This window comes from Rattus norvegicus, chromosome 7 (assembly GCF_021556685.1).
Source record: "Rattus norvegicus strain SHRSP/BbbUtx chromosome 7, alternate assembly SHRSP_T2T, whole genome shotgun sequence".
Taxonomy (NCBI): domain Eukaryota; kingdom Metazoa; phylum Chordata; class Mammalia; order Rodentia; family Muridae; genus Rattus; species Rattus norvegicus.
Genome location: NC_141540.1, coordinates 141,512,864 through 141,536,610, shown reverse-complemented (window position 1 = coordinate 141,536,610; position 23,747 = coordinate 141,512,864). Strand labels below are relative to the sequence as shown.

The 23,747-nt window shown below is 50.2% G+C and overlaps 1 protein-coding gene across 6 annotated transcripts in view; it reads right to left on the bottom strand.

The window, feature by feature from the left end:
- The window catches only part of Slc4a8 (solute carrier family 4 member 8), a 78,275-nt gene that overhangs the window by 26,844 nt on the left and 27,684 nt on the right, over nucleotides 1-23,747 (bottom strand). For 4 of the 6 annotated variants that reach the window (NM_001414948.2, NM_001270794.3, XM_087557601.1 and 1 more), the window contains 12 exon segments: nucleotides 821-1,066; nucleotides 2,649-2,782; nucleotides 3,312-3,486; nucleotides 8,498-8,598; nucleotides 9,517-9,663; nucleotides 10,704-10,791; nucleotides 11,402-11,559; nucleotides 12,251-12,342; nucleotides 13,191-13,379; nucleotides 17,591-17,751; nucleotides 18,509-18,644; nucleotides 19,322-19,471. In NM_001414948.2, the coding sequence (NP_001401877.1) occupies nucleotides 821-1,066; nucleotides 2,649-2,782; nucleotides 3,312-3,486; nucleotides 8,498-8,598; nucleotides 9,517-9,663; nucleotides 10,704-10,791; nucleotides 11,402-11,559; nucleotides 12,251-12,342; nucleotides 13,191-13,379; nucleotides 17,591-17,751; nucleotides 18,509-18,644; nucleotides 19,322-19,471 (1,777 nt within the window). 6 annotated transcript variants of the gene reach the window in all.

The following is a 23,747-nucleotide window of genomic DNA, read 5'->3' as shown; positions in this document are numbered from 1 at the left end:
TACAAGCCAGAAATGCAGTGAAGACAGGATTCCTGGGGTTGAACAGGTGGAACACACAGGACTTGTAAGATGACAAAAGTAAGCTTTAAGGTATTCTCCAGGGGGCCAGTGAGATGGCTTCCTAGATGAAGCGATTTGCCACAGGGCTTGATGACCAGAGTTTGATGGGACCCACATGGTGAAAAAAGAGAACCAACTCCTCTCAAGTTGTCCTTTGACCTCCAAACAGTGGCCATTGTGTACATGTATACATAGGTTCACACACATGTACACACACACACAACTAAAACATTAAAAAATTATCCTGGCCACCTGCTGACCTTTACTGTTTTTGTGGGGGGGGGCTGTTTTGTTTTGTTTTGAGGTGGGAGGGAAGTCTTTTAATAAAACATATTTTTTTGTGATTTCTTCTTTTCTTCCTTCCAAGCCCCCATCTCCCCCTTCTCTCTCTCTCTCTCTTTCATCTTTCCCCTTCCTTGCTATTCTTTCTCTCTCTCTCCTCTCTCCCTCTCCCTCTCCCTCTCCCTCTCTCTCTCTCTCTCTCTCTCTCTCTCTCTCTCACACACACACACACACACATACACACACCAGAAGAGAAGGATGGCCAGCTCCGCAGGATAGGAGGGAAAGTAACTGGGGTGAACACTACCAAGATACATTGTATACTTAAATCCATGTATCACACTGCCAAGTACAGAGCAGTGTAAATTACTTGATTCCCACCCTCAGGAAAAAGAAAGCTCCTAATTCTGCAAGTAAAAATAAATAAATGAAAGGAAGGAAGGAAGGAAGGGGAGAAAGAAGCAGGAGACAAGCTTACTAATAGAGGCTCAGGTGGTCCAGCTGGCTGTGCATGTGGATGGGGTAGGTCTCGGCCAGGTGAATCAGCTTTTCTATGGCTTCATAGATGAAAATAATGCAAATCAGGGAGGCAAAGGCTTCCTCGGTGAAGCGGGTAATGTAGCAGACGAGGGAACTGGCATCAGTCGCCACCAGGACAATACACAGGAAGGCGGTCCACAGCCCGATACAAGCACGCAAGGAGAGGTATGAAAGGGCGTAGTCCCTGAAAAACACCAAGGCTCAGGAAGAGGCTTGGGGACAAAAGGACAGTGTGGCTGATTCGTCTCAGCTTATCCACACCAGCACTGAGGCCTGCTGTCCCTGAGACGGCACGCACTGCACTCCTCAGTAAAGCCCAAGGACAGCATCTTCACAGGGTGTTTGCAGGGTAAAGATACAGAAAGGGGAGGAGGGGGGAGGGGGGAGGGGGAAAAAGAGGAAGGGGGAGGGGGAGGAGGGGGGGGAGGAGAGGGAGGTAAACATCACTGCCTGTGCAGTATTTCCAACACTACTGCCCAATGTGACCATGCATGGCAGCGTAGCGAGGAAATGGGGTTGGCCCTAGTCCTATGGGTTTCTACTTTCAATACAAGTAGGAATCTTGAAAGAAAAATTTGAAACTAGAACATTGCTAGGTCCAACTACCATTCGCAGACAGAATATGGAGGAGGGAAAGTAGACCCAATTTAAAATTGTCCTAAAATGTAAGAGGGAGGGAATCTGTATCGGTTATGATATTTTTCCCAAAAATTAATAATATGGGTCTGGAGGATGGCTCAGTGGTTAAGAGCACAGACTGCTCTTCCAGAGGTCCTGAGTTCGATTCCCAGCAACCACATGTTGGCTCACAACCATCTGTAATGGGACCCGATGCCCCCTCTTCTGGTGTGTCTGAAGATATTGACAGTGTGCTCACAAACGTAAAATAAATAAATCTAAAAATAAAATAAAAAGTCAACTGGGTAGTGGTCCACAGCTTCAATCCCAGCACTCAGAAGGCAGAGGCTGGTGAATCTCTGTGATTTCAAGGCCACCACAGAGTGAGTTCTAAGATAGCCCAGGTGACACAGAGAAACCTCTGTCTCAAAACAAAACAAACAAACAAACAAACAAACAAAAAGGGGCTGGGGATTTAGCTCAGTGGTAGAGCGTTTACCTAGGAAGCGCAAGGCCCTGGGTTCGGTCCCCAGCTCCGAAAAAAAGAACCAAAAAAAAAAAAAAAAAAGGAAGGAAGGATGAAAGGAGAAAAGAAAAATTAAATTAAACAGTCAATCTGGGCACAGTGGTGCAGCCATCCAGCATCAGGAGACCAAAGTAAGAGGACTATAAATGCCAGGCTAGCCTGTGCTAAGGTTAGTTCCAGGATACCCTGGACTACACGGAGACCTTAGCTCAACATAAAAAGAGCTGGAGAGAAGGCTCAACGGTTAAGAGCCCTGGCTGCTACTCTAGAGGACCTGGGTTTTATTCCCTCATGTGAGCCCTCATGGGGGTTCACAACCGTCTGTAACTCCAGTCCCAGGGGATCCAACCCCTTCTTCTGGTGTCCATCGCACCGCACACACGGTGCACAGGCATGCAGGCAGGCAAAAGACCCACAGTCGTGAAATAAAAACTGACAGACTTAAAAGGCTAAGGATGTAAGACTTTCGGTAAGGGCGAGGAGACACTGAGCAGGCTCTGGAGGGAAAGGCCATCTGCAGCTACAGGAGCTATGGGGGTGCCCACCCCTCCTCGTGCCTGCATGGGAGCTTGGCATGTGTAGTGGTCATGCCCCAATGTTGTCAGGAGAACCGATGTCTTACTTGCAGAATTTGAACAAAATCTTTTCAAACACCAGCACAGGGCCCGTGCTTCCCAGGATGGTGAGAGGCTGCCCAGCAAACAGAGAGTAGGCAATCCCCGTCATGGAGGCTCCAAACAACGATTCGATTGCACTCTGCGGAGGAGGAAACAGAAGACAGTCCACAGCCCTGCAGAGGAGAGCTGGCTGTCACACTGCCTTGGCCGCATGGTGCCTTGACAGCCGTTTGCTCGCGTTCCTCTAAGCAAGGGTGGTGGTTAACTCAGGTACCACACCGTCTGCCTCGGCTCCTCCGCTAAGCTCTATCACTCAGCTCGACTTGGTATTCAGAGATGTATAAAAAGCACAAAGATGTAGCTCACACCACGAGTTATCACAGTCACCGAATCTCAGTTCCAAACGCTATCAAGTGGATCCATTTTCCATTCCTGGGGTGGTGAGCAATTCACCTAGGCAACCGGGTGCCGAAATGACATCTAAGCGGGAGGGATATATATACACCAGGAAGAACCATGCTCCCCCATAACTCAGAACACCAGCCACTCAGAGGAAAGGATCCGGTCTTCCCAGCCCTGACAAGGTAATGCTCCCCCAAAGAACTTGGATGCTACCATGGTATTTTAAATCCTGCTTTGGGCCGTTAGAACTGATGCAAAGGTCTTACTATGCGTCCTTCCGTGGCTTCTCCCAGCAGTCCCCCGAAGGTGATAACAGGCGACATGCAGGCACAGTACAGGAACAGGAAGGAGGCCAGACACTGTAAGCTGAGAGCATCCCGGTAGTCACTCCAGTACCAGGGAGCCTTCCGTTTGACATCCAGCACCAAGCCCCCAAACAGCCTGCAGAGATACGCAGACAGCCTCTAATGCAGTCCCTCTTCTGAGAGGGCACAGAGCAACACACATTTGGAAGTCCTTCCAATGTGCTCGGTGATAGTCTAGCGTCAACTTCACCCCAAGCACGTACCTCTTTGGAACGGGCACAGACAGATTCTGTTATAAACAAGGGTATGACATGTGGTAAAAACTGAGTATGTACCAAGCATTTAATTTGGGCATGCGTGTTACCTACTTATCAATATTCAAAAAACTAAGAAGGCAAGTATTACCTTCAATTTCAAACCAAGCTGTTGGGAGGGACCTGAGAAGCAGCTAAAGTTGTCCCTGTCCTTAGAGGCTTTCCAGTGGTAAAGCCTCTTCACGTGCACAGCCTCACTCCGAACAATCCCCTGCCCCAGTCTTTGCATGACAACTGACTCATGCATTTGACAAGGAGAAGACAATTACGACCAGCCTCAGGCCCGGCCAGGCCATGGAGATGTAGCACTGAGCAAGACAAACTTGCAGCCCTTGCTCTCAGAGGCCCACAGTGCAGGACACAGGCAACGCATGACACTGGGGGCTGTGGTGACACAGGTCAGGGACAGGCATCACAGCAGGGGATCAAAGGAAGAACGGGGAGACAGCCAGACAAGGTAGAGGGACCAGCAGAGGGGCACCCCAGCATGAGACCATGTGTTGGGTTCAAGGTGCAAAACCTAAAGACGAGGTTGGAGAAACTGAGTCACAGAGGCAGTAAATGGCTTTAAGGAATAGGAACGTAATTCCAAGAGCATGTCAGGTTACTGACAAAGTTTAGGCAGTGGAGCACCAGCAGCATGCAACATTCTAGAATGGTCACCCTTGTGGCAGTGTAAAGAGAGCATGAGAGAGGAGGTGGGGCTCAAGGGTAGACTCAAGGTGGAGCAGCAGGGCCTCCGCAGAAGCCAATGAGGAGGTGGTGCACACCAAGGAGGAACACTGCCTCCAGCTGAGTCCTTTCTTAAGAAAGCAGCCTCACCGCAGGGGAGCTACAAGACAGCAGACTTCAGATGGAGGCTTCGAAGAAAAGGAATGGGAAGGAAAGGAACAGGGGTGGGAACTGATTGGTAACCAACTGCAAACTCTGATTGGATCCCACATCAACAAATAAACTCCAAAAAGATGTCGACAATCGCCAAAAAAATAAAAATCAGTGTAAGGTGAGCACTCCATAACTTAAAGAACGATGGCTAACTTGTTAGATTACAGACTAGAATAACTGTTTTTGAAATGTCCTTATTAAATGACATCTGCCCCATTTGCTTCTCCAAGAGCCCAGGAGACAAGCCCAGTCAACCCTGCTCCACTCAAGCCCCAGGCTGAAGGTGGGGTGGGAGGGGGACACAGGGTGGGCACTGCCCCCTCACTGTTTCCCTCTGGTGTGGTGTCCTGCACTCACAGCAGTAACATCTCCGGCTGGCTGTGCACGGTCTTAGAGGAGAGAGGAAGACCCAACTCAGGGCCTGCCTTAGCATCACGGCCTGTGTGGCAAACGTCTCAAGCAGCCTGGTGGCGGGGGGGGGGGGTGGGGGGGGGGGGACCAGAGGTCTGACTTAAAACACAGCACCATTTTGTCTTACTCTCTCTGGACAGAGACCCTGGGAACCTCTGTGGTGGCAGAGACTGGTCTGGGGATTATTCAAGGGTTTCTGGGTCCTACCTATAACCGTATCTTGTACCAGGCCTGACACCCTTTGCCAACAACCGCCATCTGAAGGGTGTTATCCAGGGAGAAGAATCTCCTACACCTCACTGCGGCTCCCGGGATGCTACCACAATGCCCAGCCTCTTCACGGAGGCAAGCATGTGAAAAACAGACAGGAGCTATGTCTAACTTAACTGCCTGAGACAGGTGGGCAGCGGCTCACTCCTCCTGGAAGGACTAAAAATTGTAATTTCTGATTACTTCTTTATTTTTTTTGTTTGTTTGTTTGTTTTTCTATCTTTGAGACAAGGTCTCTTTATAATGTAGCCCTGGCTGTCCTAGAACTCGATTGGTGGATCAGGCTGGCTTTGAACTCATAGATATCTGCCCTCCTCTGTGTCCTGAGTGCTGGGTTCAAAGGTGTGCACTGCCGCCGCCTGGCTGTGATTGCTGCTTTGGAGTTAGCCCCACATTTCGTCCACGAGTGAAGTCCGACTATGATGCAGACATTAACTAGACATGCCCACTTCTCTTCAGATTTGAAACAACCTTTCCCTTTTGACATCGGCCTCGATGGTCAAGTGTTTTGAGGCAGAGGGTTCACAGAGATAAGGATTTAAGCTTGATGCAAGAACAGACTTAGCTGTGTGGAAGGTTGCTGTGCTCTGCACCACCAGCTTAGAGAACCCATCCCTGGAGCCATTAGGGACGGGCCAGCCAGCCATTTGCCTGGTGTGCTTTGACAGAAACCCGTCTGAAGCCTGTGTGTGTGTGTGTGTGTGTGTGTGTGTGTGTGTGTGTGTGTGTGTAGTGTGTGTGTGTGCAGTGTGTGTGTGTGTGGTGTGTGTGTAGTGTGTGTGTGTGTGTGTGGTGTGCGTGTAGTGTGTGTGTGTGTGTTTGTGTGTGTGTTAGGGATTGGTTCTAATGCTGTCTCAATTCAATTCTGTCCCCAAAGGCCAAGTTCCCAGATGCTGGGGTTCTCCATCCCTAGCTGGATTTGATTGGCAATAAAGAATTGCCGTACAGCTAATGGCTGGGCAGGTAGACTGAGGCAGGACCTTAGAACTGGAATAGAAGAGAGGAGGGAGAGATGGCCATGCCAGGCAAGAAGAAAGAGCAGACCTAAAGGCCCACCCACGTGAGACTCACACGAGCCACTTCCCCAATTGTATTTGGGGTAGCAGAGATGAAATGCAGATTTTAAAAGATGTTAACTCAGAAGTACTGGGGGAGTGTTTGCTAGCAGCAGGAAGGATTAGAGCTGCCTAACATGTGAGCTAGTCAAGACAAATCAAAATTAACTGGTGTGTGCATGTGCATGTGCGTGTTTGTGTGTGTGTGTGTATGTCTGTGTGTATGTGTGTGTGTGGTGTGTGTGTGTATGTCTGTGGGGGGGGGGTTTGTGTGTGTGTGTGTGTGTGTGTCTTTCTTTCTTTCTTTCTTTCTTTCTTTCTTTCTTTCTTTCTTTCTTTCTTTTTTGGGGTTCTTTTTTTTTCTCGGAGCTGGGGACCGAACCCAGGGCCTTGCGCTTCCTAGGCAAGCACGCTCTACCACTGAGCTAAATCCCCAACCCGTGTGTGTCTTTCATTCATGAATCCAGAGGGCTCTGGCTGGTAGCTGGGAACACAACCCACTGGGAGCACAAAGCAGTTTAATACCACAGCGTGTGGGGACTGGGGCTGGTGTGCATGTGCGTGTGTGTGTTTGTGTGTGTGTATGTGCTGTGTGTGGTGTGTGTGTGTGTGTGCTGTGTGTGTGGTGTATGTGTGTGTGCTTGTGTGTGTGTGCTTGTGTGTGTGTGGTGTGTGTGGTGTGTGTGTGTTTGCGTGTGTGTTTGCATGTGTGTGTGTGTCTGTGTGTGTGTGCTGTGTGTGTGTGCTGTGTGTGTGGTGTATGTGTGTTTGCATGTGTGTGTGTGTCTGTGTGTGTGTCTATGTGTGTGTGCTGTGTGTGTGTGTGCTGTGTGTGTGTGCTGTGTGTGTGTTTGCATGTGTGTGCGTGTGCTGTGTGTGTGTGCTGTGTGTGTGTTGTATGTGTGTTTGCATGTGTGTGTGTCTGTGTGTGTGTCTATGTGTGTGTGCTGTGTGTGTGTGTGGTGTGTGTGTGGTGTGTGTGTGTGTGGTGTGTGTGTTTGCATGTGTGTGGTGTGTGTCTGTGTGTGTGTCTATGTGTGTGTGCTGTGTGTGTGTGTGGTGTGTGTGTGGTGTGTGTGTGTGTGGTGTGTGTGTTTGCATGTGTGTGGTGTGTGTCTGTGTGTGTGTCTATGTGTGTGTGCTGTGTGTGTGTGGTGTGTGTGTGGTGTGTGTGTGTGTGTGTGTCTATGTGTGTGTGCTGTGTGTGTGTGTGGTGTGTGTGTGGTGTGTGTGTGTGTGGTGTGTGTGTTTGCATGTGTGTGGTGTGTGTCTGTGTGTCTGTGTGTGTGTCTGTGTGTGTGTGTGTGTGTGTGTGCTTGTGTGTGTGTGTGGTGTGTCACTGAGACAGCAGCTCTGGACTCTTTTCTCATTAGCACTTCCCAAGAACTTGCATCCTATATAAGGGAAGGTCTATCCCAGACACCCCTTGACCCTGCTGAGGAGCTTTCTGGGTGCACCCTGCCCTGTTACACCCTACCTGTGGCTTAGACAGTCAGAAGAGCTTCTCCTGCCTTCTTGCTCCTCCTTAGAGTCCAGCAGATCTCCAGATACCTCCTCACTGAACACAGATCACTGTCCCTAAGGCTGTGGGTTTGGCCTCAAGTCTCTACAACAGGATACGCATTCTCCTTTCAAAGCCACGCAACTAACGGTGTGAAGAATTAAGGACACACCCACGCTGGTGTGTTCTGTGATCGTACAGGCCAGAAAGCTCCAGAAACTTTCACCGTGTTCAAGGTTCACATTCGCCTTTTACATAACTTTAAGTGGGCTCGGAAGATTTCTAGTGAGCTGAGTGCCCGGAGCAGAGTGGAGTCAACGGTCTAGCAGGAGAGATGACGATAGCAACGTGACGTGGACTGTGATGGCGATGATGGAAGAAGGCGTGTTAAAGATCAATACAGTACAAGTGCCCGGTGTGGGCCGGAGACACCAGAGGGCATTCGGAAGGAAACCACATCTGAGCAGAGACAAAGAGTAAGAGGAACAGCAGGAAGGAGAAAGGCCCTGTGTTCACAAGCAAGGAAAGAAACATCTAGAAAGGACAGAACCTAGCAAATGGTTCAAGAAAGTAGGAGTGAATACAATATTGGACACCCTCGTATTCGTACAGTAGATGTCCCAACATTCCACACAGGATGGCTCCGATTTCCTCATCTCCTTAGCAGCATCTGCGTGAGCGGCACCCAGCGTGCGATGTCTCAGAACTTACCGCCCCGTCCGCTCAAGTTCCGGCCCGCTGTGTCCCCCATGTGGCTCAGGTTCTACGTGGCAAATGTTTCCGTTTGGAACGCCAGGCATCTTCCTTTTTTCCTTTTGACAGAAGAAAATGAGTCCAGTCAGCCCCTCTCTGTCCTTGGGGGCAACAGGGTAACCCAAAAGCCATAAAAACATTCAAATGTTTGTGGTTTCCAACTATATTTGTCGGTTTGATACAGGTGACTTTCCTGGGGGTGGGAGATGTATGCATTTATGTATGTATGCATGCATGCATATAAAACGACTTCCCCAATAGAACCTGCCTCCTAACTGAAACTTTCCAGAATCAAGACATGACCTAAATTACAATTTCAAGTGTGCTTTGGTGAATTATCACTGCCCTTTAAAATCTTGCCCTAGAAGGTCAGTTAATTCTCCTGTAAACTAGAGATAAGAGTGCCTGCGGGAGAGGGAGCTTCTGGGGAGAGGGAATTCACATGGGTAAGATGCCCAGCCTCAGTCTAGTACACACAGGAGCCCCTGTCGCAGCCACAGCATGTCATGGAACCGCCTGGAAGTCTATGGAGCTCTAGTCCGTCCAGTCTGTCTGTCCAGTTTGTCAGAGAACCATCTGGAAGCCTGTGTCCTGTCTGTCTGTTCAGTCTGACTGTCAGTCTGTCAGGGAACCGTCTGGAAAACTGTGTCCAGTCTGTCTGTCCAGTCTGCCTGTCCAGTCTGTCCGTCCAGTCTGTCAGGGAACCGCCTGGAAGCCTATGTCCAGTCTGTCTGTCCAGTCTGCCTGTCCAGTCTGTCAGGGAACCGTCTGGAAGCCCATTTGCACTGTTACTTCGCTGTGTTTCACTTGATTGTTTTGTGCGTGACTGACTTCTATGAAACATTTCCCTCTCCCTTCCGTCCTTCCCGTCACACCTGCGCAGGCCTCAGTAACTGTAGATTAGTCTTTTACTCCTACTCTGATGACATTCAAGAGCTCCCGACAGCAGCCACCACTACCTTCCATGCATTTATTACCTGGGAAGGGACATTCTTGGGTGGCTCAATTCTAATGGACGGGTCCCACTCCCCTGGTGGGAGCACCGTCACTTGATCCAGGAACTCATCGATCCCAGCCAGGAGATCATCCCGTTCTTTCGCTTTATACGCCACATCGTGAAAAATCTACAGAGAGGAAAAAACTTTGGAAATCCCAGAATGACTTCACTTCCGACCATCTCCAATGGGCAGGGACACACGGACACTCTCCAGTGGGCAGGGGCACACGGACACAGACTCTCGGTTTTTATTCCTGTCATGGGTATCTAAGGGATAAAACTCAGCCCTTAGCAAAGCACGTGGGTATTTAAGAGGAGCCTAAGCTCAGTGTGGAGGTGTATCCTGTAAAGCCAAGCACTCCAGAGCTAAGGCAGGGGGATTGCCAAGTTGAAGGCCAGCCTGGGTTAAAGAGTGAGACCCTGTCACGGAGATAAGACGCGGCTCTAGATTCTACAATCTCCACAGGAGAGGCAAGACACAAAGAGATTCTGTTAGCCATGTTTGAACCTAGATAGACCTCTGTGAAAGACTCATGGATCACAGACTCAGCCTACACTTCCCTCGGCCACTAAGATGTACACCTCAGAAACCACTCTACAGCACAGTCCTCCTCAGGTCTAGAACAAGTGAGTGGACAGATAAGCCACAGCTCACAGGTGACACTGCCTAAGGGCACGTGCTGACCTTACACAAACTGGTCTTACTGTCATGGGGTGGGAGTATTTCCTCATGCAAAAAACATCATTGGATTTAATCAGCCATATTCTCAGGAAAGTTAACTCAGAACTCGCAAGTTACCTGAAACACAAAGTCTACACATCCTACTTGGACTTTCTGCATCCTTGATTACTTTTAAAGGGGAGCGCTAAGTGGCCATAGTACTACATGCTTATAATCCCAGCCCTGGGTGTTCGAGGCCAGCCTGGGCTGCACAGTGAGAGCCTGTGTATAAGAAAAAACAAACAAGAGATAGCATAGCAAGAAAGGCCTCCCCGGGACCTGCCTCTCTCTCCCGTGGCTCTCAGAAAAGTTCCTTGACCTGCTGCTCCCTGCAGACGCTGTGACAACCATCATCTTATCCCAGCAGTGAACTCAGTTTCTGGGACAGAGGGAGCACTCGGCATTTACGGGCAGAATGAAAGAAGGCGGTGGCGGCCTGTGCATACCTCATCCGTCATGATGGTGGCCATGGATCTGCCAATCTCATGGTACTGCTGCCCTTTTCCTACCGGACCCAGTAAGATAAACAAAAACCTGCCGAAACACACAAAGAGGGAGCTTTGTAAGTGGCTTCTCACCTTCTCCAAAGAGCAGGTCTCCTTCCCCTGCTACTACAGAGTGTCACTGTGCCCCCAGGGAAAAGGACTGCCCTGTGCCGAGTGTCGCATTGCTGTATGAGGCGTTACTCAGTGACACGGCTGGCTACGCGTCTTAGAGTTACCACAGACGCCACTGCTAGCTACACAAAGGATGTCCTTTCAAAATACAGCATTGTTCTGTAAATTCAAGGTTATCTAATTCCCATCCATTGTTCTAATAAGAAACTGACAGGACAGCACTGGAGAGGAGTCTGAATTGTGCTCCCGTCATCTTAACTCTATAATTAGCGGGCTCCAAATCACCACGGATACTGCTCTCGGACTCCTGGTGTGGAGCCACAGGCCCTGCTGTGCCCTCCGTCCCCACCCTAGTCTCCAAGGCCAGGAGTTCCCCGGAGCTCGCGTGCCCACTTCCACGGCTCCCCGAGGAAACCCTGCTCTCTGGGCAGCTAACCCTAACCTTTGGGATAACTAGTTCCCAGCAAGCACCGGCGCTCACACGGATCTGCCTTGAGTAGGGTGCCCTCAGCTTAGCCTCCTGTTACCTCGTTGGGATGGGCACTTCTGTCAGTCCAGAGAGGAGCACGGCCGGGGAGAGCCTCACGAAAGCGACGATGGGCCGGTCCAGAGTGTCCACCTCGCCAACCAGGACATTGGAGGCCTCTGCCCCTGCGGGAATCTTTTTCATGAAATGGAGGTCCGCCTAAAAAGGCAAAAGAACCTTCTGATGGTTTGGGAGCCGTCGTCTTCAACGCCAGTCACCCTCTCACGGCTCTACTTCATGTGTCATTCAAGGTTAGAAACGCCCCTCGCTGTTTTAGTTGATCTCTACAAAAACCCTGAGTGGAGGTCACGCAGATCCCATCGGTCCCACCATTTAAAAACAAAACAAACAAACCAACCCAAGCAACTAAGACCCAGGGCGGGAACCTCAACTAGAAATATATACATGTAAATTAGCGTGTGTCCACATGTGTCCACACATGCAGCAGCACACGTGTGGCCAGAGAACACCGTGAGAATCAGCACTCTCCCTGCTTTGTGAGGGTTTCAGTGCAACAGTTCTGGCCTCCATCCCATCGATCTCCTCAGAGAGGAGATGCCACAGAGGCTTCGAGTCGCGTGTTTCCTTTCTAATGCCTGACTGCTTCGTCAGAGTCACAGCCCCCAAGAAGAGTCTGGAACATTAGGGGCGCCAGGAGGCAGACGCACAATGCCGTCTGGACAACCTGAAGATCAGGAGGAACTGCAGGGCGTCAGAGACCCTGAGGAGCAGCCTTGCCCAGGCTGTGTGCATGTTATACGGAGGGAGAAGACGAGGGTGGTGGGTGCTCTTTGCACAGAAGCAGCGCCTGACTGGGGTCGTGGGAGGCCACCTTGCCACGTCTCCTCACCTTGCTTAGATCCACAGGGCTGTGTTCACAGTTCACACCATTCTTCACTTCAAGGTTGGTAGCTGGAGCAGACTGAGGAGACACGGTTTGCCCTGGTGGGAGAAAGTCAAACAGACTCCACTAGGAGCTTGCTCTTTCCCCTCTGATACAGCCCGTCCCTCATAGCAGTTTGTGACCTCTGGAGGCCGAGGACTCTGCAACAGGGAGCGGGGTCTCTCCACACCTGTCCCCACACACTTAGCAGTGAGCAGGAGGCTTGGCTATGCCCCACATCTTCCTCAACAGTCAAGGCCTCTTCCTCCTCTACGTCGACAGTGACCTTTAGCCAGAAGTGCACATGGACCTGTACGGACCGCTTCTCAGAAACAGGTTCCCAGGATAGGTCTGCACTCTAACTTAGCAAATACAGAGACTAGAAGACAATACAGACAAGGCCCGGCCCAGCCACGGGAGGAAGCAATTAGCAGCAGAAGAGTTTGCAACCCACCTGCTCCTGGGCTCAGGCTTTGGCTTAAGTGAACTCCTGGAAATCCCATAATAAAGGGAAGGACAGTCCCATTATTGTCTTTATTAACCTGAGACGTGAAGGGCTTTAATAGATTGTCCAGACCATGTACTCTGCAGGTGGAAGAGCCAAAAGCCTGACTACGCTACAGGATTCTGTTCTAAGCCAAGACGTTTAGTTGAAAAAGACCGCAGTTGGCTTCTCTGGCCCCAGATCAGCATCAGTGTGGACACTGGGCATTCTCCTCAAAGCTGCTCCCTTTCTGACAGCACAAGGGGGAGACAATGCCAGTCCCCGGCCACCCTGCTTACTACCCCATCAAAGAGACTGAGTATCTGAGCTGCACGGCCTCCAACCCCCAGTAGGTCAACATCTCTGGCTAATCCCCGAATGTCTCGCCAACAAAACGGACAGCAAGCCCCCACATGTCCTCACCATCTCTGTCCATGGAATGCGGGTCAGACTGCTTCTTGCCGACCTCGGCAAAGGAGCGGACGATGGGGATGAGGTTGTTCCTCTTCTTCTCGTTCTGATGGTGATGCTTCTTCAGCAAGGCTTCCCGCACCTTAACCCGCACGCTGTCGCTCAGGTCCCGGAGCAGCTCCTGCTGGTCCAGGATCAGGTCTAGAAAGCAGAGATTCCAATCAACACTCAAACCTCGAGTTCAGGAACCCAGAGGACCCGAATCAGGTGGCTGGGAAAGGAGCATCGGTCGGTGGGGGCAAGTTGCTCCGTAATCACAATCGCCATGGTGATTCCAGCCTCCTGCCTGAAGGAGCTGTGAAGCATCTTCCCTCATCCACTCAGCAACGGAAACACAGCTTGCATTTAGGGATGGGCTACCGCTGTGCTGTCTAGGCTGCGCGTGAACTCCCGGGTGACCCTCCCGCAAAAGTGGGGCTAACACAGACTGGAGAGATGGCCCCGTGGTGAAGAGCACTAGATGCTCTTAGAGAGGACCTGGGTTCGATTCCCAGCACCCACATGGGTTTCTCAAACGGTTCTCACGATCATCTGTAACCCCAGTTGTAGGAAACTCAACCCCTTCTTACGGGTACTGAGGGCACCAGGAAGGTAGTATACACACTCACATGCAAATGAAGTAGTCACACATTAAAATAAATCTGAAAAGAATTAAGGTCAGACTTAGATGGTGACAAATGCTGTTAGCTTAGCTCATCTCACTGCTTTGGGAAACAAAGTCTTCTGGGCATTTAATAAGTGCCCACAGTGGTACTTTTATGATAATTTTAAATTCTATTTTAAAATATATTTCTTTTTAGCTTTTACTTATGTTGTGTGTCTGCCACGTGCGCAGGTGTCCATACAGACTGTAAGAGCGTATCAGATCCCCTGGAGCTGGAGTTACAAGTGGCCGGGAGCCATATGCGTGGGCCCTGGGAACCAAACTTGGGTCCTCTGAAAGAACAGTAAGTACTCTGCACTCCCAAATCAGACCATTCCTTCTCGCCTGCTAAACTGAGGAGCAAAGGTTCACACCGGGCCTGGCTGGCTCAGAGACCCGAGATTACACAAGGGTTCACACCGGGCCTGGCTGACTCAGAGACCCGAGATTACACTCTTTCTCTATCGTCCCTTCCTCTAAGAACGCAGCATGGATGGAATCGTCCGGGACGTTGCAACTAGGAGCCCCAGTGGCTATTTGAAAGTGGAACCTATAAGAAAAATTAAATTGGGGCTCGACAGTGGGCTCAGTAATTAAGAGTACAGGCTGTTCATCCTTACAGAGGACCCAGGTTCAATTCTCAGCACCCACATAACAACTCAACTGTCTGTGACTGGTTCCAGGGGACCCAGTGTCCGCTCTGACCTCTCTGGGCAGCACACACATGTGGTTCAAAAGCATGCATGCATGCAGTCGAACACATGCATTCACAATGAAATGATTTTTAAAATGTATCATTTATATTAATTATCTGCTCCCCCCAGGACAACTACCAGCATGGAAACTAATGAAGCCCAGTGATTTGGGTGGGCATGGGAGGCCCTCACTTGGCACTGTCAGCAGGACTCTAGATAAATCTAGAGTTTCAGGCCCTATATTTTATTGCTAGTTCCATTTTTGACCCATCTACCCCAGGATTATACCTCACTGTGTACACAGCCCCCGACCTACAGAGGTCAAGGTCGCCATGCCCACCTGGAAGGCTGTTACTGAATGCCTGGGCACCTGGTTTGAACATCTGGTTTTTCTCTATTTCCCAGGTGCTGCGGTTCCAGTTGTGAGCAGGCCTCCCCGGACCGCACTCCTGCACATTTCACCTTTATTTTGGTTGATTTCTTCCCTCATACAATCATGCTTCAGAATCCTTCACACACCCCCCCCGCCCCCAGGCCCCTCTACTAGTTTTATCTTTTCTTTTTTGTTTTTTTCTTTTCTTTTTCTTTTTTTTCTTTTTTTTCCGGAGCTGGGGACCGAACCCAGGGCCTTGCGCTCGCTAGGCAAGCGCTCTACCACTGAGCTAAATCCCCAACCCCTTATCTTTTCTTTTCCCTCTTAAAATTCCTCAAAGAAAAGAAAATCCTCAGTCAAAAAGCACCTCCCAGATGCCGGAAGCTGGAAGGACCAAGGAGAAATGTTCCCGCTGTGGGCCTTTGAGGAACACAGCCCAAACTAAAACTCGTTTCAGATTTCTGAATTTCAAACTTACCATTTGATCGGTCTGTTGATTTTATTTTGAGACAAGATCTTGCTATTACCCCAGGCTAATCTTGATCCTGATCTACCTGCCTTAACCTCTGAGTGCTGGACGCCAGCCTCCACGTTCAAGGAGCTGTGTCCCAGCCGTCCTAGGCTAACACAGGTTTGGTGGCTGTTGTCTGATTTTTGTGTCACCGCTGAGCACTGCAGACCCTTGGTCTCCAAGGACAACACCTTTCTTTCACCTGACCTATGACCCCCCAAGTCAGCCTCAGACAGGAAGAGTCCCTATCCCCACTGTTGACCGCAATAGCCTCAACCATCTTTAGAAGACTTAGAGGCACATTACAGATATGTCTCCCAAGTGTCATGGCAGCTCCAGTTACCTGCAGACACCGCCATCTGGGTGGGCTGCACACGTAGAGCTTAGCGAGTACAAAACAAGCCCATCCTCTTCCCACCCACCCGACCTGCTCGCTCCTGTGATCTGGCTGGAAGCCAGACTCCTGCACTCTTCCTTTATGCCTAAAACAGTCTGTCAGATTCTTACCATCAATTCTACCTCCTGAGCTGCACTGGCAACCGTGCCCTTCTGCAGGCAGCGTCTCACCCTGTCCATTCCGAAGGCCTTTCTTACAGCTAATTTGATGAGGCATCACCCCGCCAAGGCTTGGCCTATGTTTGCTCGGCAGCCACAGGGCACTAACTCCCAGGGATTCCTCTACCCAGAACCCAGCACATGCTCTCTCAGGAATCCGCAGGCGCTTAGACATGCAGTTAAAGTCAGTGAAAGACAGCTGTGACCCTTTTGGAACAGTCCAAGAACGGAGCTGTGTGAGGTGCTCGTGATAAAACTCCAAGAAGCCAAGTCTTGTGACCTCAGTTTCTTCAAAACCACAGAGTGGGAATGTGCCAGGTGTAACAGACGGCACTGAGTTCACTCCAGGTTACTGAGTATGCCTGGCTATTGTTGTCTGTCTATATGTCTCCATGGAAAAACGTTTTCACTGTGCAGAGGCTTGCCCGCCACGTGCAACCTTGTGATTGTGATTGATTACACACTTGACTCGTGACGCCTCTTAACCCTTAGCATATAAATCTAACCCTCAGCATGAATTCTCTGATGCTCATTAATGGCTTCCGCTCTCCCAGGTTCCGCTGCCTCTGGGGCAGTGAACAGCACAGAACTCACTTTTTTCTTTAATTCCACTTTCCCCACAGTAGGTGGTACACCCAGGCACCACCTTTCAAAGGAGTAGACAGAGACTTCTATCAGTACTGACCTCAGTCTCCAGGTCCCCAAGATCCTTGGAGAGGCAGAATCACTTAGACATGTGTGTTCTTTATTGCTGCTCCCTAAACACGGTAACTTAATATCTGTTTACGTCAGAAGACTCCATCAGACCGGCCACCCAGCACTCCAGGCTCAAGTGTGGAGTGCTGTGACTCATTTCCTGAACCTCTCTTCTAGAGGACAGGTTTTGAGCTTTTAAATCTTTAATTTTTAAAAGGTATTGCATTATTACTATGACCGTGTGTGTGTGTGTGTGTGTGTGTGCATGTGTGAGAGTGCAAGTATGAGCATTGTGTGAGTGTGTGAGTGTGTGAGAGCGCAAGAGTGCGTGTGAGCACTCGTGTGAGAGCGTGTGTATGTGCTCGCAGAGGTCAGAGGACGACTTCCAGAAGCCAGTCCTCTGACACAGGCTCCTGGGATGGCACCGAGGTCGCCTGCCCAGCTGGCACAGTGAACACTTTTACCCACGCAGGCCCTTTAGTTTTCTTCCTTCCTGGCTTCGATGTTCTGTTCTGTTTTGCTTGGGATAAAGTATCACTACAGTTCAGACCTCAGACCTGACATTCTGCTCTCCAGCTTCCCAACGTCAGGTTACAGGTGTGTGCCAGACTGCCCGGCTCTCACACTTCCGGGTTTGCGCCCAGCCTTCGTCTGCCTAGCACCTGAGATCTCATCCATGCTGCTTGTGCGCATGTCTAGGAGGACATCGTCCGCACTGCAGCTAAGAGCTCATTTATGCTGCTTATGCGCATGTCCAGGAGTTTGCCCATACCTGAGATCTCCTCTATGCTGCTTGTGCGCATGTCTAGGAGGACACCGTCTGCCCCGCAGCTAAGAGCTCCTTAGCTTATGCACATGTCCAGGAGTTTGCCCGGGTACCTGAGATCTCCTCTATGCTGCTTGCGCGCATGTCCAGGAGGACGGAGCCATTGATGAGGCAGCTCCTCAGCTCAAACAGGCTGTGCAGAGAAAGTGTGGCCACGTAAGGCTTGCTCCAGCGCTCTCCCCCGTCCTCCACGTCCTCTTCAAACTTCAGCCACCTGCGAACGTTGCCAGGGATGAGACGCCAGAGACAGACAGAGGACTTCCACTGTCACACTGAACGCTAACACCTGGCCTGATGTTCAGACACATTAGTGAGTGGAAAAGAAACTGTGGAGCACAGCAAATCTAATCCTGTTTTCACCTAAAGACAAACTTAAAATTACAAACACATATGTGTCTGAGACCCAAATATAGCCCTTGTTTTATCCTTGGGACGGCAGGATTAAAGGTACCTGCCATTTTCTTTTGCTTATATTTTTAATTTTTTAATATTTACTTTTATTTTATGTGCATTGGTGTTTTCTCTGCATGTATCTGTATGAAGGTGTCAAACTACGGAGTTACAGACAGTTGTGAGTCATGTGGGCACTGGGCATCGAACCTGGGTCCTCTGAAATACAGTTAGTGCTCCAAACCACTGAGCCATCGCTCCGGCCCCTTAAAAATCTTTAGTTTTTACGTTGTCTATAATGAGCATAATTCTTAAAACTCTAATCTATATTTGGACACACTGACAAACCACATTCATAAAATAACATTTTTATCAGTGCTTTGTGTGACTTTAGAAACCCACAAAGACAGGAACACGGAAGACTGCCAACTGATCTGCTCAACTCTCTGCGGTGGAAAATGTCCACAGCAGTGCGTTCGTTGGCACTGCACCACGGAGACCTGGAGCAGGGTTTACCGGTCACCATGGCACCCAAGAAGAGACGAGGCAGGCAGGCAGGAGTCTGCCCGAAGGAGCCTCACCTGGCCGTTTCCTTCCATTCGGCTTCTTCCCCCTCTTTCATACAGATCTCGTCCAGCTCTGTGAACAGCTCATGAGGAACGTGCTCCTCATCTTCCTCAGTGCCAAGAATGAACTGTACGCGCTGAGACGGGGTGTCTAGGAAGCCAACCAGAGAGAGAAAGGTCCGCGTGTGTACCAGCCTCCAAATCAGAACAAAATAGCGCCCTGCCTACCAGCTTGGGGGATCTGGAAGGTGTCCTGGGCACAGGTTTAAAAGTTCCTTAGTTCTCTTCGGCGGGAGCATCTCCACAAGGGAGCAGAGCTGTCAACTAAGACCACTTGCAGACGTCCCATGAGAACCTAGAAACCAGGCTGGAGAGAAGGCTCAGGGGTTAAGAGCACTGGCTGTTCTCCTAGAGACCTGGGTTCAGTCCCAAGCATCCACATGGCGGCTCACCACTGCCTGTAACTCCAGTCCCAGTATATGGTGCCCTCTTCTGGCCTCCAAGGGCACTGGGCATGCGCGTGGCACACAAACATGCGTGTAGGCAAAATATCTGAGCGCAAGTAGGTTTTGCTTTGTTTTTAGTTTCCCACAGATCCGACAAATTTCAATAAAAAGAAACAGCTAATTCTCTAGCAAAGGAATTCTGACAGTGTTGGTTGGGGTGCTGAAATGTAAATTCTCAGGAAGGCATTTTTATTCCTTAGAAGTATTCCTTCCTCTCGGAAACCCGGTACAAGGACTTTAAATGGCTGTGCTCCTCCTACACTGCCCACGGCCCGCTCACCTCTCCCCAGTGCACTGCCCCCACCTCTCTCCAGGGCATTACCGTGGGCGGAGGCTTCCAAGCCCTCCTCGCCCTGGCTGGCTCCTTTGCCCCGCCCTCCTCGTCTCCGGTGCTTCTGGCCATGAGTTCGGTGGTGACGATGGCTCTGCCTCCCCAGTGGCATCCGAACCCCCACATACAGAGTTCTATGACCTGGATGGAAGCAGAAGACTCAGAGAATCCTTTCAGAAAAGGAGTCCGCATAATTAAAAGCAAAAAGATCACCGGTGTTTGTACTGGGTCACTTCTGGCATGATTAAACTTCATAGACATACACGCGCGCGCGCACACACACACACACACACACACACACCCAGGACTTGTGTCTTCCTCTGTCCTGCACTTGGCTGAACCCTCACAAGATATTGTGACAATCAAATTGAACAATGTGTGCTTCATTATGCGTACTGCCTATGAGAGTGCGTGATGGCTGGAAAGAGTGGGGAGGCTGAGGGAGCACGTGACCGGTGACCGGCAGAACAGGTCTTACATTAGGGCGTAGGAAGCCGCCCCCGCACCCCTCCCCCCCCCCCCCCCGCAGCCCAGCAGGACAGCCGAGCATGCGCAAGGGAAGGGGAGAGGGAGGGGAGGGAAGAAGGAGGAGGAGGGAGGGAATCTGATTTACAAACTATGCATATATGTTACTTGTTGCTCATGGGCAATGCGATACTTAAAGAGGCAACTCCTATATGGTGAATGTGGCAGGACTTGGCAGAGAAGCAGTTTAGAAAAGTGGTTAAGGCTCCAGTCAGCCTGCCCTGGGTTCAAAACTCCATTTCACCACTAGCTGTGTGATGTAGCAAGTCATCTAATCTCTCTAGATTCTTTTTTTTTTTTTTTTTTTGGTTCTTTTTTTTTTTTTTTTTTCGGAGCTGGGGACCGAACCCAGGGCCTTGCGCTTCCTAGGCAAGCGCTGTACCACTGAGCTAAATCCCCAACCCCATCTCTCTAGATTCTTTGTTAATTGGTTTTGGCTTTCTCTGCATTGTTCTTGTTCTGGCTGTCCTGGAACTCCCTCCGTAGACCAGGCTGGCCTCGAACTCAGATCAGCCTGCCTCTGCCTCCTGAGTGCTGGGACTAAAGATGTGCACCACCACTGCCCAGCACTTGATTCATCTCTTAAAAGGAACACTAAAGCTTGTTTTTTAAACTCAAGGGATGGTCAAGGGCAGTAAATAGGATAGCATGTTCAACACCGTGCTGGTAGACCGTGCAGGGCCCCGCTTCTGCACGGACACTAACCTCACCATCTAGACTCCTGCTGACAGACACAGTAAGTCAGAAGCAATGAGGCTGGGTTTAGAGACACTAAAGTTAGGGCACAAAGAGCAGAGAATATGGAACACGCCTGACCTGACCCCTCCTTCTTGTCTTCTGCTCCCAGTTCCTCCTACAAACCTCTCTGGTTTTTCATCATCAACCTGACTTCCACCTTCTTCTTGCCAGCCTCCAGCTCAGAATCAAAGCTTGGGCTGTTCCCAAGGCAGAGTCCTGCTGTGCATTGTGTCTCCACCTGATTCCTGCCGCTCTGTGTCCAGCTCTTAGCTGCGCCCACATTGTCCCAAGGCTCTTCCCACCTTTAGAGGGAGTCCTTAGGTCCAACCTACACCCACTCCTCCCCCTGAGCCAGCCTGGCTTCTCACAGCTCTGGGAAGACAAGGCCCTCACGTGGTGACTTGACTCTTCCTTTGAGGAGGGAGCATCTCCCCCCCCCCCCCATGAGCTAGCCTCACTCTCTCCCTTCCACTAAGGCTGACTTTGAGAAGCCGTCCCACTGACAAGCTGCCGGCCCCCATTTCCCCCTCTCCTTCCTTCTTCATCAGGAACCCTAGGCATACATTTTTTTCCAACCTGCTTTTAATAAGGTTTCGACCTCGCTTCTAGCCCACCACCCAGCAGAGGTCGTGGAAGAGAAAAGTTATTAGGATGTGGGGGAAGTTCTTTTGGGGCGAGCGCGATCTTTCTTTGTCAGCAGTTCAGTCCCACAGCAAACACAAAATACAACTCAGAGGCTGCAGACCAGGCCTCTAGGAAGGCAGACGCCAGGCACACTCACACACACAACACACACAACACACCACACACACTCACACACACATACCACATACACACACCACACACATACCACACACACACCAAACACACCACACACACACCACACACACACGCCACACGCACACACCACACACATACCGCACACATACACCACACACACACACACACCACTCACACACCACACGCACACACCACACACACATACACACCAAACACACCACACACACACCACACATACCACACACACACCATACACACATATACACCACACACATACACACACACCACATTCACACACCACACACATATACATACTACACACACACACCACACACACCACACGCACACACCACACACACATACCACACACCACACCACACACACACACACACACACCACACCACACATACCACACTCACACCATACACACATATACACCACACCACACATACCACACACATACACACACACCACACTCACACACCACACACATATACATACTACACACACACATCACACACACACACACCACACACACACCACGCACACACACACATGCAAACACCAGGCAGCTGTAGTTCAATCCCGAAGAGACTGCCAGGCTCGCCAAATGGCCTGAGGCGAGGCCAGGGAAGCAGCAAGCAGGAGCCTCACAGTTCTTTTCAGGCGAGTTTCTCTCAATGGTGCTGTTACCACAAGTTGAGCTCAACAATGCCATGTAAGGCGAACCAATACATGCGTGTCTTTAGTGAAGAACAGTGAGATGGAGCAAACCAAACCAATGCTCAGTGCTCATCCCCACTGTCTGCGGGGTCACATCTATACTCCTTCATCACAGGGCCTTTCACGTGTCTGCTACATCCAATCATCCTCTCTCCCATGTGCCCAGCAAAGCAGTGTTGACGTAACTGACTTTCCAAAGAAACTATTAGTTTCACCTTCAAGGAACCATGACCTCCCTCCCTCCCTTTCCTCACCACACTCCTGTCCCATGGCCTCGGACTATGGCTTCTGTCCCTGCCCCCTACTAAAGCAGTGCCCTGTAAGGACATCAGACATCTACTCTCCCCATCTCTGTCATAGCCCATGTCTCAGCTCCACAGACTCTGTGGAGGGCCCAGCACGTGTCAGACCCCCTCTTCCTTGGTGTTCAGAGCTCCATTAGCTCTTGTAAGACTGCGTCTGACAGCAGCCTTCAGATGCCTGACAACCCCCATCGGGAGGTTGACCTCCAACCCTTGTTCTCTTCTGTTTTTAGTGGTACCCATTCTTTGGATTTCAAGCTCAGTTCCACAGTTTGCATGACTCCCCAAACACCTGGTTTTGGGTCTTTTTATGTATCCCAGCTTGGTCTCCTTTCGTCTGTGGTTACACAGGTACAAATCTCTACCTACAGCACCAGTCCCAACGTTCCTGACACTATCATCCTGCAATATAAGTCATGTTGGGATGACCGCTAACCATTAAACAAACAAACCCCATTATTTTTGTTGCTCCTTCATAACTGTAATCTCACAACTGTTAGGAATTGTAATGAAAATATCTGTGTTTTCCAGTGGCCTTAGGTGACCACTGTGAAAGGGTCAGTTACCCCCACAAGGAGGTAGAGACCCACAGGCTGAGAACCACTGATCTATAGCGAATAACATGCCCAAAACCAAATTTAGGATCCTGTAAAGCTGGGTTCCCTGCAGGTCTAGCGTCCCACCCAGAGTCCTAACACATGGCTGCTGTAGAGGATGAAGAAGGTCGGCTAGACGCAGGAGGTCAGTCTGGGTGTCTGAGTGAGAGTGAGGCTTGCCTAGGCTAAAAACAGAAACTGCAATGGGGCTCCACATTTACGTTCATGGCACCATCACTGGGTAAGTCCCTCAGTGGCTGCAGGGACAGCTAAGCTGCAAGAGGTTCTTGCTGCTCTTACAGGGGACCTGGGTCTGCTTCCTGGCACCTTCGCCATGGCTCACAGCTCCAGTTCTAGAGGAGCTAATGAACTGTGCTGGGCCTGTGGAATTGCACACGCAGTGCACAGATACACCCAGACACAAAATAAAAATAAATACATCTTTTAAAAAAAAAAAAAAAAAGCAGGGTTGGGGATTTGGCTCAGTGGTAGAGCGCTTGCCTAGCAAGCGCAAGGCCCTGGGTTCAGTCCCCAGCTCTGAAAAAAAGAAAAGAAAAAAAAAAAAAAAAAAAAAAGCTCTGGCTTAGCCAGGGAATGGTGGCAAGTGCCTTTCATCTCAGCACTCGGGAGGCAGAGGCAGGCAGATCTCTTTGAGTAGAACGCCAGCCTGGTCTACAGAGTGAGTTTCAGGACAGTGAGGACTACACAGAGTCTCAAAAAAAAAAAAAAAAAAAAAAAAGAATCACCAAAATA